Raw genomic sequence first — 12,905 nt, forward strand, 5'->3', positions numbered from 1 at the left:
TTCTGTTCCGCACTGGTAAACCAGATGCCACCGACGCTCTAAGTGACTGTGTCTCATGTCATTCATAACAGCTGCCCCACACAGACGCTCACACATCATTACACCATCAGAGGTGGTGGTGCACTACTTCACAAAACTGGAATAATACCTGTCACTCTTAATCTAGTCCATGAAACTGGTGACCAGGTGGTTTCAAAGTTGTGAGATCACAGCCTGGAGTTGGGAGATTACATCCATTACCTTACTCTATCCCAGTAGCAATGAAGACGGCTTTATGATTGGCTCTCAGTCTCAGTTGAGGTCAGGCAGTGATTCAGTCCCTCATCACCTAATCATTCCACCTCAATAAAAATAGAAATAAATAACATCTCCACACACTTAAAGCTGCAGTGTCTATGCTCAAATACTACTAATCCAGCTTCATATGCAGAGAGAAGTAAACTGTCATTTTGCAGAAATAATGTGGCTTTGTTTGTTTGAGCAGCCAGACATAGAAACACTGACAAATGGTATAAATTCGGGGCGTGGCTATCTGTTTGACCGACCAATGGCAGACAGGTAGAGGGGATCTATTAAAACTGCCTGGTTGTGCACCACTCAAAACTGAACTAAAAAAATGCCTTTTAAAATCTAGTTCTTAGATAAAATTTAACTGAAGTTGAAGGTAGAATTTCAGGCAGTAAACAGGAAACTTTATTTTTTATTTGAAAAGCAGAATTAAAATGAATAGTTAAAAAAATTAAATAAGTTTTGAAAAACTATTTCCAGACAAACATATAGACACAGATGGATGAATGTTACAATGGTAGAAGAGAATTATAGAACAATACAATAGATAGAATGATAGAACAATAGAATGATAGGACAACAGAACGACAGAGAGATGGAACGATAGACAGAACGATAGGATGATAGAAGAATATAATGACATATAGAACGTTAGATTGAAAGATAGACAGATAGATAGATAGATAGATAGATAGATAGAACAGAATGACAGAGTGATCGAAAGATAGAATGATAGATTGATAGAATGATAGACAGTATGACAGATAGAATGACAAAACAATAGATAGAACAGATACAGTAGATGATAGCTAATAGATTGATAGAATGATAGAACAGTAGAATGATAGAAGGATAGAAAGAATGATAGATAAATGAAGGATAGATAGAATGATAGACATAACAATAGATAGACAGATGTTAGATAGATAGCTAATAGATGGATAGGCTGACAGACTGTTAGATAAAACAATAGATGGATAGAATGATAAATAGTATGATAGACAGAACAATAGATACAGCAGATGAATAGCTAATAGATGGATAGAACGATGGAACAATAGAACAATAGAATGATGACAGATGGAATGATAGATAGAATGATAGACAGAACAATAGATCGATATATAGGATGATAGAATAATAGAACAACAGATGATAGACAGACAGACAGACAAGGCAGAACAACAGATAGAATGATAGATACAGACAGAATGACTGATAGAACAATATGTGGCCAGTTCAATTCAAATTCAATTCAAAAAGACAAACTTGTTCCTCAAAATTAGCTGTATGTCATCCAACTGCCGAGTTAGGGAGTGTGACACCTTTCACTTTCTCGCCCTGATAATTTAGTGTCTCTCTCTACAACATCTACCTAAACAAACAAACTAATAAATAGAACTAGAATAACTGACAGGACTGAACTGAAATCACAGCGGATCATTCATGAAATCCAATCAGCTATAGTGAAAGAAAAAGACCTTCCTTTATGAGTTCTCATGTACAGTTGTAAGGTGTGGGATGGGGGCTTGCTTTCTAGAGTGACAGATAGCAGATTCGCGGAAGGAGCTTGCACTGGACTGAACAAAGCACGCAGATGTTCCTCATTGCAGCTCATCTGCATTCTAATAAATGAACAGGAATGCAATCAGCTGCCATAGTTCTCCCTCTCTGCCTATAGCCAACACACACTTACTCATCCACACACACCACAAACACACACTCCAACCACCGTCTGTGTGTCTAGAGCATGCAATCACAGGAAATTACAGCACCTGGCCTCTTCCCTCCTCTGATACTCTCCTGCTACCCACTGACTGCTCACTCTGACTTCTTTTTCTGGCCATTGAGTAGCTCAGAGGGGAGGTATAAATATGTGTTTGAGCATTTATGACACTGAGGAAAAAAGGGGCAAGTGGGTGTTTTAAACCTGGCAAAAGATAAAAGGGCTGGAGAAACAGGGATGTAAATCCAGAACAAAACTAAGGCTTGAACATATTACACGTCTGTGATAAGACTCCAATTCTTTTCATGTTCTGCTTTAGATTTATGTCAAAACACACATGGCCTTGAGGACTTGGCAGTATCGAACGGAACTAAATTATTTATTTATTCCTCTGAGGATGGAATAACTGAGGGCTTCCCTGGCAATATGTAAACCACTGGGTACTGAGAGAGGGAAAGGTAATTGCATTAGGATACCCACAATTACTCTAGAGGACAGTAAACGAGGGAAGTTATTATAATGCACCGGTGTATGTCACCTGCCTCGCCTTCGCAGCTGGTGGAGGCTGAGGTGGATATTAGGTGAGTTTCTAGTCATCAAAAAAAAAAAAAAAAAAAAAAAAAAAAAAAAAAAAAAAAAAACTGTCCCCATATTTTGATACCCTATTTTGATACAATTATGGATATAAACTTGAATCTTTAACTGCAATACAAGTTTGTTCACAAGCTGCACGCACAATAAATAACTGATAGACATCTGAACATTTCCTACAATATTTAGTGGGTAAATATCCACCTCCACCAGTGCTCTTTTTATTTTCTGTCTAATAAAGTATCCAGTTATGCTGTGAGAAAGTAAGTTCACTGTCCAAATGAAAAAAACTAAATTATGAACAATTTCAGACCTTTTTGCAGACCTATTTGATTGATTACATCAATAATGATTCATTTATGTCATCTCTTCTTCGCGATCATTGCTAGTTTTGATTCTATAAGGCTGATAAAAACACACATGACATGACTGCTGAAATATTATCAGGGACATTAGGGCCCTGGATCATTCTAAAAAGAAACATGGGTTATCTTGCTTTACATTTCACAATGTTCATAATTTATCTGGTGTTGATAATTCATCTTGAGTATTCATAACACTGAGGTTTCACACGGCACTTTTCTAAACTGTTATATTTATATTTGTGGCATCAGAGCCATTGATTGGACGAATACAGTACTCAACCTGTTTACATGATGTCTCTAGTATTGCGCATCCTGGTGTTATAAAGGTTTTATATGTAAAAATAAAATGGTCTTCACTCCAATTCATTTGTTTTTAGTCAGCATTTGATATTTTTACATTCAAATTCTGAAAAGACAATGCATAGTCTTTATGTGACTGTCAAAATTACTTGAAGCATGCAATTGTTACAAAGCATTTGCCATTACCCCAGGTAAAAAGCAGTGCTATACCAACTTGTAAATTACAAGTGTGAAATGTACCTTTATTGGGGTTAAAAGTGGGGTTTAGAATGATGATAAGCCAGGGTTAAACACAGTGTGAAAAGCCCTAATGATTCTCAGGTTGGCATATAGTAATCTCCACTATCAGGCAAAGATTTGTCAGTAGTATATTATTGGCTCATGCCCAGTAAAAAGGATTTTGCAACGCCTCTGGTGGGCCTACTGTTTGGTTCCTCATTAATACAGAGAAGAACTTCTATATTTTGCGCTGAAGAATGGCAGTAACCAGAACATCTTTCAGTTTGAAGGGTCATTTGCAAACGCTTTTTAGAGCAATGCAGCACATATGAACATATGGGCAATGATGGTTTCTGTTTTGATTAATGTGAAATTCAAACTCTAATCTATTGATTTTTAATACAGCACCATTTCTATTGTTTGAACATGGTTGCTTAATGCATTTAAGCATCTGTGGCCTGTCTCAGAGGTTATACAGAGCTAATATATTTAGCAGGGATGGGAAAGTCTCTATTTACAGTTATGTCTCAATCGGTCTTCAAATTACCGCCCAAATTGCCATTTTAACTTCTTTAACTACAATATTAAAATCGTTGGTACTCAGGTTGTGCATATATATTTTTCTGCCAGTACTTCACTAATATTTACACTACTGTTCAAAATTTTGGGGGCAGATTTTTTCATTAAGTAATACTATATATTCAGCAAGGACACATTAAAAGAATAGTTTATCATTTACTCACCCTCATGTCGTTCCAAACTGAATGATTTTCTTTCTTATGTTTAAAGGTGTTGTATGTAGGATTGAACTAGGTATTGTAGTCCAAATTCTAAATATTGGAGAGGGTTTTTTTTTTTCACCCCTCCTCCTCCGACTTGACGCACACGCAGGTTTGCCAGATTAACGACACCAACAGGAACAAGCACACATGACGATGAATGAAATGAAATACGCTGTGTTTTCCGCCAACTGGCAACCCAGGGTGCTGAAATACAATTGGGTAAACTGGCAGTGGGCGGGTTTCACAAAGCAAAACAGAGACTGACATTCCAGCCCGGAACACACATTTTCAAAGGAGAATAACTGACTGTAGCATTGTTTTTCAGATAAACAAGTATGTTAACTTAGCATGTTTCTTAAATATCTGCAAACATATTATGGTATTTTTATGCTTTAGTAGAGTCAAAAACTTACATACAGCATCTTTAAGTGTAATTTTAACAAATCAGTCAATTTTAACCTTCAATATTATAGTAATGTAGTACCAACTGACTCATGTAGGCCTATATTTTACAGCATTAGTTGAGAGATTTATTTTCCCCCTTGAGAAATGTACTGTATCTGATAAATATATCCAAATCGATATTGAATCGAATAGGTAATTGAATCAAATCGCGAGCTTGTGAATGAGAATCAAATTGAAACGTGAAATGTGTGTCAAAACCCAGCCCTAATAGACAGACTGACTGTAGAGGAGTGCAGGAGCAGGAAGTCACGAGTCTGCCATTATTCACAGGGAAACGGCATAAACTAAAGACTCATAAAAGCAGTTTATTATGGAGGAGAGTCTATTTGTATAAAACATAACATTTATATTATATATAAACATCAATTCCACCTCTCACTCACACACACAAGTGGCTATTTGATTTGAAAGGGGCACAAGCATCTTGGGAGCACTTTGTCACTGCAGTAAACTACCCAGAGTGCCTCTCTTTCCTCAGAGCCAGACATTCTGGCTTACAGCAGTCTCATTAAACACCACATCTACAGGAAAGAGAGAACGAGAGCGCGCTAATAAGCGTGAGGAGGGGAGATTTAGAGACTCTGGGTCAGTCTCATCCCTGGTTTAATCTGACACTGATAGAATGATCCTCACATGCAGTTACACTGAGGACGCTAATCTGTGCGGCTTGAGCTAGAGGAGATTTCTCCTTCTCCTTTAATTAAAACACAGCAGGCAGGATTAAATGGTCTCATGGCTGCTTTCTAGTGGATGCATTTGGCTCTGGAAATGTCAGCTCTTCAAATGTCAGCACCCGGAAGCTCTACCGCCACAACGGGCGGCCACACTGGACAAACCTCATACTCACCGATCACTTTTACGAAATACGCGTCGGCCTCGAAGTTGTTCTTCAAAGCGTGGATGACGAGCTCTTCCTTTCCTTCCACCTTGCTGAGCACGATCATATCTAATATACCCTGCAAATGAGAAATCAGAAACAATGTATCGAGCCCATTGAATCTCTCCCGTCTGATGAGCACTCATATCCTTAATGGACTCCAGCAAGCTATTACGCTTCTTATCAGCCCCTCTCTGCGGTCTATCGGTCTCGCTCTTAAGAACACGGTTGCGCGGGGGGCTTCTGTACAAATAGCATCCTAATACTGTGCTAATGATGACTAGCTCGAATGCTAACAGAATGAGACATGCACGTGCTGTTCGTTTAATGAGCCTTTAGCTCCATTAGTTATGTAAGCATCAGGGAATTCGAGGTAATTGGCTATATTGTGATTACGATGGGGAGAAGGTTGCGATATGGATGAAGAGGAGGGTCGAGGGAGGGAATGAGTGAATCATAGTGGGAAAGGAAGGGAGAGATGATGGCGAAATAAGACGTGCACATAGATGCTCGAGGGCTGTCTGCAGAGGTGAGACATTTGATTTCTTTAGGTGAGCGCTAAGAAGCACACAAACCAATAGAGACCCTAATACATGCAAACATGTGACCCATACATTGTTCAGGCTCATGCAAGATTTCTTCAGCAGACAAACGTGAGAGATACTATAAAAATAAATAAGTAATAGATTCAGTAATCTCAATGCACTGTCTGTAATGGTGTAATCTTTCAGTGAAGCAGCTTCAACGCCACCAGCTATCAGTCTAGACATGGGTGAGCACACACTGTGGCCACTGAATCAGTATGGAGGAATCTCACAAAATGTCTATGAACACCAAAAGCACCAAAAGTTGTAGCACTATTTTCACAAGGATGTCCATGAATTCCCCACACACACAAAAAAAGATTGATCAAATTCTAAATATTGCTGATAAAAAAATAAAAAATCTACTGTTAAAAGGTTTGGGGACAGAAATTAATACTTTTATTCAGTAAGGATGCATTAAATTGACCAGTGTAGACATTTATAATCCTATAAAACTTTTCTATTTCAAATAAATTCTGTTCTTTTGAACAAAAATGTATCAGTTTCCACATAGGTATCAAGCAGCACAACTGTTTTCAGCACAGATAATGCATTTCTTTTGCACCCCAAATCAGCATATTAGAATAATTTCTGAAGGATCATGTGACACTAAAGACTGGAGTAATGGCTGCTAAAAATTCAGCTCTGCCATCACAGAAACATATTACATTTTAAAATATATTAAAATAGTAAACAGTTGTTTTTTTAACTGTAATAATTTTACATTATTACTGTTTTTACTGTATTTGTACAAAAAAACAACATTGGTAAGCATAAAAGACAATACAATAAAATTTTACCCACTCCAAAATTGAGCGGTAGTGTATATTTAAATTAATATATAAGATTTGAACATTGTATTAGCATTGGTTTTTCAATTATTAATTGTATTACCTAGCTTAATTAAATTATCTGAATTCTTTATAGTTTTATAATAAGAATTGTGTGTGGAAAAATGTCATGAATAAAACGTCGCAAGGCAAAAAAATCTTAATGGTCCAATTTTAATGGTAAAAAAAAAAAAAGAAGCATTTTCTATGCAATTTTCTTCTTTTGATTATAGGGTGAAATGTAACCTGAACATTTCTGCGAGATTAAACCATACTGTATACAGATATTAGGCTTTAGAAAACAGCCATGGTGTGCCTTGCGTACAATGAACAGTCCAAATCAATGCATCTGATCAGAGAACACTTAGAAATCAATAATCTATAACAAACATTTCTAATTTTCTATTTTACAATTTTACAATATAAGCAACACAAACACTTTCACATCAGACTTGCTTCAAACAGGTCTTAAGACTACAGAGACTGCAGTATTATTGGATGGATAGTTCTTTACTCCCAATGTCAAAAGAAGAGAGTGCCTGTGTCACACCACAGGGACAACATTACAGTCAAAGTAAATCAGATAACGACTAAAGCTCGGTATAATGCGGGTCACCGAGACATCAACGAGATGAAGAAAGAGTGATCGGGTACAAAGAAAGAGAGGGAGATTGAAGCAGAGGCAGCGCTTTAATTAAAGCGCCAAAAGCAAGGGGAAAAGGCCAACACTTACGTCCTCATAGATGTCAAAAAAAGTGGCTACAACAGCCTTGGGGATGGCACTGAGGTCTGACTGTTCCCAGTGCACACGGAACATGCGGCCTGCCTGCCGACAGCTCGCGTTATCACACGCCACATTCTCCAACAGGAACGCCTGCTGCTGTGTGTCGCTGAGACAGAAAGAAAGAGAAAAACAACCGTTAATGTGAGTAGAGCTGAGAAACCCAATGAAAAAAAAACTGTGTAAAGACACCGTGTCATGTTGAATTTAACCCTTGCTAATTACATTTGCAAGTATATAGCGAACCACTGAACTTTGACCAATTAGAGAGCATGTCTGAGCCTGAACACTTCTTCAATGACAATATTACACGCATACATGCACACCGCAGAGTACAGTAGAAGAGCACAGGGCTTGATGAATCAGTGAGACTGGAAAAAAGGTTGAAACTTGTGCACTGAACTTTTGATCCCTAAATAAAAAAGGCAATTAAGCAGAACCCATTCCTCCCCATAATTCAGTGCTGAGTGTGGGGGAGGTGGATCTGGGAGGCAGCAGTGAATTATGAAATGAGATGCTTTTCTGCATTGCTCAACAACCCATCTGCCAGCCCTCTGCTTTATTCAAGACCCTTGTTTCATACCTTTATTTTACTGCCATTTCTCCCTCTAGTCCGATATTTACCATGTGACACTTCTCAAAACTACACCAATTTCGACCTGGGGCTAAATATAGAAATCGCATGAAGGTTTTTCTTCTGTCTTCCTTCTGTTGTTTCTCCTTGGTTTCAGAAGAAGGAAATGCAGAAAGGACATGCACAAAACATACATTTGAAGCGCAATGACTGCTGCCAACTTACTACAAAACACAAACAATCCAGGTGAGCTACATAAAAGGTTTGAGCTACATATACAATGCTCCAGCTTCAAAAGAAGTTGAGCTCTACCGACCGCAGCATGCTGCTGATTAGCACAGACAATTACCGACTTGTTTCTCAGTCTATAAAACAAGAATTGTGTTTACAGTAAAATCTGTATCAGTACACTTCCATTTGAAAGTTTGGGGTTGGTAAGATTTTTTATTTGAATGTTTTTCAAAAGAACTCTCTAATGCTCACCAAGGCTGCATTTAATTGATTATGTGATTTTTTTTATTTATATTTTACAAATGTTATTTTCTGAATTTTCAACAGCCATTATTCCTGTCTTCAGTGTCCCATGAAATCATTCTAATATGCTGATCTGGTGCTCAACAAACATTTCTTATTATCAGTGTTGAAAATGGTTGTGCCGTTTAATATTTTTGTGGAAACTGTGAAGCATTTTTTCAGGGTACTTTGATGAAACAGTAATCTCTTATAACATTAGAAATGTTGTTAGTGTTGCTTTTGATCAATGAATGAAGGGCAAACAAATTCATTGCTTTAATAATAAGAAGAAAGAAAAGTAATGAGCACAAACCTTTGAATAGTAGTGTATCTCTCTCACTCTGTACACTGTATATATGGGTACAGTGTTGGCTGTATTTGTGTTTACTTGCAGTAGAAAAATTAAGGTCATAGAAACAAAATGGCACATTTGTGATGTTATATGTATTATGGGTTTTTTGTCTACTGTTTAGTCAGCTGAACAATCTGTATATGTTGTTAAATAAGTTACCACTGAACACACTCCATAATAATCCACTGAAGGCACTGGACTTCTATCCCTCACAGCCTTGTATTCATTCCCTTAAAAATTTTAATATAGCTCTACCCTGACTGAGGTCTATACAGTGATTTTATCCATATTAACCCAAATGATTGACAGGTCAGACTCAGCCGATCAAATGGACCCCACTACAACCTTTACTCTGCTCAAAACTCACACACACACACACAACACACATACACTTTCTACGACTGCAAATAGTATGATTAATGCTTGAAACTCGAATTCAACTTTGACCATGAAAGTGAATTTCCCAGTTTAGTTGTCTGGGGTGGTCTGGCAGGCAATGAGACTTCCTGTGCGGATTGTGTTGGTCAGTCTGGAGCTTGGTCCACTAATCTGTGCATTTCACAGCCAAAGCCTCTGTGCACCTTTGCTGGCCGCCCGTCAGTGCAGGCCGATTTGGGGGGGCTTTGCCAAAGTCATCCAGCCAAGCAAGCAGACTTTGTCCCCTCACAGGATTAACTGACACCACACTTACTGCAGCGCAGACAACAGCTGCTTTACCGGAGCCTTCGCAGGTTAAACCGGCTGCCGCACACAGAAGGAAAGTTTTTGTCCTTGTATTTGGCTGTGAAACGGTCATGACTGCCAATTTAAAGACTAGTAGCTGAAACACATCAGTGCATTTGGACAGAAACTGTACTCAAAGCACATAGACAGCTGTGTGTGTGAAGCAGAGTGGTATTTCAGGTGTGTGTGTGTGTGAGGACATACAGTATTTGTCATTATGAGTGTGTGCGTCTGGTTACTGGGCATGCAGGCCCCACTTCCTGTCCTCTCGCTCTCTCACTGGAGCACGGTCGTGACCAGTGGCTCGCTGTGCCAACTGCACACCCATGAGCGCACACACGCTTCTCTCTTAATTGGGAGCTTTGGACCCAACACCATGGCAAACCCAGCAGGGAAGAGCAGGCCAGAGGCAAGCCCACAGGCTGACCTCTTCCCTCCAACTCTGTCAACCTCCCTCTGTTTTTCTCTCTTTCTTTTTTTTTTTTTAATTTTTTTATTAGTAGATTTTATTAGTGTTTTTCTCTCTTTCTACAGCAAAAGAGGGATTTGACTGTGCCATATCCTGACCGCTGTGCAGGATCGGCATCAAAACATGAATTTTTGAGGACGTCAGTTATCCAGAGCACAAACAGGGAACGAGAAAGTAAAAGACGGGCATGTTGAGAGGGACAGCAGGCGGCAGGTCTGGAGATTCTCTGAGGGGTAAGATGACAGAAGCAGAGAGATCTTGTCCCCCCAGGCATCTCTTCAATACCAGTCCACCCACTCTTCCTGAGGCTTCTTTCTCATTCTCGCTCTCTCTGTTGCCGTATGTGTTGGTCTATTTCTTTTTCAGTTTGCTCTCAAGGGCAAAAACAAAGCAGTCTGAAGGGTGGATGGCGTTTCAATCATTCGCTACCTCTGCTCTCTCACTGGAAATAGTATGCTTCTGAATAAGGAAGGCGGCGGAAGAAGTGATAGACATGCACAAAATATTGTATATAGAAAGCGAAAAATGTTGTGTCATTCAGAATTTAATAGGTAGCAAAAAGGAGGCAGAATTGCAATTATAATTACAATTTAAGGAAATAGATTTAAAATGAATTGACATTTTTTAACAAATAAAGCAAAATTTGTCAAGATTGTTCTTTTGACAGAATGATAGAATGATTGATAGATAGAAAAATAGATACAGTAGATAGAATGACGGATTGATAGATATAACAATAGATCGATATGACCGATAGAATGACAATGATACAATAGATACAGTAGATGGATAGCTAGTTAGCTAGCTAGCTAGATAGATAGACAGACATAGATAGATTGATTTTATGGACCATGAAGAAGTTATTTATTTTTAAATTTCTGTGAATAACAATTTTGTAAATTGCTGTCATTCCAAATTTAGGTGCTTCCAATTCAATTCAAATTCACACTCATGAACTGAAAGGGAACTAGTTCTTAAATTCTACACAATAATGCAACTGCACAAACCTGCAGTTTTCAGCGAAAGAAAGAGCTAAATTGTAAGAAAAAAAGGGTAAATGGCACTCAATAGTTTGAGTGAGAGATTCAGAAAGCAAACTAAACAACAGCAGAACTTACATGCTAATGAGCATAGCTGGGCTAATCAGCTATGACAACAACCATGCTTACTACAAGCTCTCCATGGACTCAAGTGCTTCATGTAGACTACATGAACGAATGAAAACATCATGACCAGAGAACAGTAAGTAGATCAGTTCAGATAAGAGTGTTGTATAATACAGAAAGCTACATAACCGGAAAAGACTTTTATTGAGCACGTCTTTCCCAATCGGCTCATGTAGATTTTTAGAAACCTTTCAAATCCCTCCTATCTGAAGTGAAGGAAATAAATCTTTGCTTAAATGTTTGGCAGGCCTTTAAATTTTAATAGCCTGCTACATTTTCATGTGCCATTTTATCTTGAAAGTAAATGGGAATATAGTCCACCACGATGGATCTGATGTTCTGTTAGGAGTGTGAAATATTGACACATATTGACATTTATCTTCTATCTTCGTGAAATGAAGACGTCTTTCTACTCTTGGTGGAACTGCAGCTAATCCTGACTGACAACGAGACAAGTATTTCAAAACACATGCTCATGAGATGGACGGTCATTGCCTAGCAACAGAGCGCCGTGCTGCTGCTGCAGCTATAGATTTGAGCTTCAGCCCTAGCTCAGCCAGGCCAAATAATTCAATGTACGAATAATTCAGCATTGAGATAAATAATGAGGCCGCTGCCAATGTGAGAAAAAAAATATTCAGGTCTCATGCACTGCAGGTTTGAGATGCACTCAGTATAAACAATGAGCAGTCTTTCCGCAGTAAAAACACACCCATTTACCTCAAACTGCGAAGCATAATAGCAATTGCAATCATGTCCCATTGCGTGTGTGTCCAGGTCTTCCCCCGCACTCCTCACGGGAGTCTTCTGTCTCGTCCCTCAGAAAACTCAAGCACTTCTATTAAGAGGTAATCCTGACATCATAAAGAAGTGTGCAATTGATGGCATTCATGCATCAATTGCATCAATTATACATGCATTATCTCAGCTTAATGGATCTCTCTGATTTTGCTCCTCTCGTCTCATTCAGCTTTCAATGCTCCCAGAGACCCATGGTTGCTTACTCCATCCTTTTCCCCTTCTCTGGCCCCCTCTGAGCATTATACAGGTAAACTTCACCCCAGCAGGTGGTTCTGAAAAGTAATACTGCTCGTTGAGCTGTGCAGGGGCTTCCTGTGGCTAAAGACATGTGTTTTTCTGGGAATAATAGCTGGTGGTTTGGACTGTTCTTCTGTTCATTTCTCACTTTACATTGGTGGGTTGCACTGAGTCGGCCTGTTCATATAGTATGCCTTCATCTGAAGCAATATTTAACACCATTTTGAATGACATTACACAGCAGCTCTACGATACAAACCCA

The 12,905-nt window shown here is 38.7% G+C and overlaps 1 protein-coding gene across 1 annotated transcript in view; it reads right to left on the bottom strand.

Annotated features, from left to right (window-relative positions):
- The window catches only part of LOC306885430 (T-cell immunomodulatory protein-like), a 137,805-nt gene that overhangs the window by 39,457 nt on the left and 85,443 nt on the right, over positions 1-12,905 (bottom strand). The window contains exons 11-12 of the mRNA XM_079441930.1: positions 7,761-7,917; positions 5,584-5,692 (exon numbers count right to left, since the gene is read on the bottom strand). Of these exons, the coding sequence (XP_079298056.1) occupies positions 5,584-5,692; positions 7,761-7,917 (266 nt within the window). The remainder of the gene's footprint in view (positions 1-5,583; positions 5,693-7,760; positions 7,918-12,905) is intronic.

The sequence above is a fragment of the Barbus barbus genome (assembly GCF_936440315.1).
Source record: "Barbus barbus genome assembly, chromosome: 2".
Classification (NCBI taxonomy): domain Eukaryota; kingdom Metazoa; phylum Chordata; class Actinopteri; order Cypriniformes; family Cyprinidae; genus Barbus; species Barbus barbus.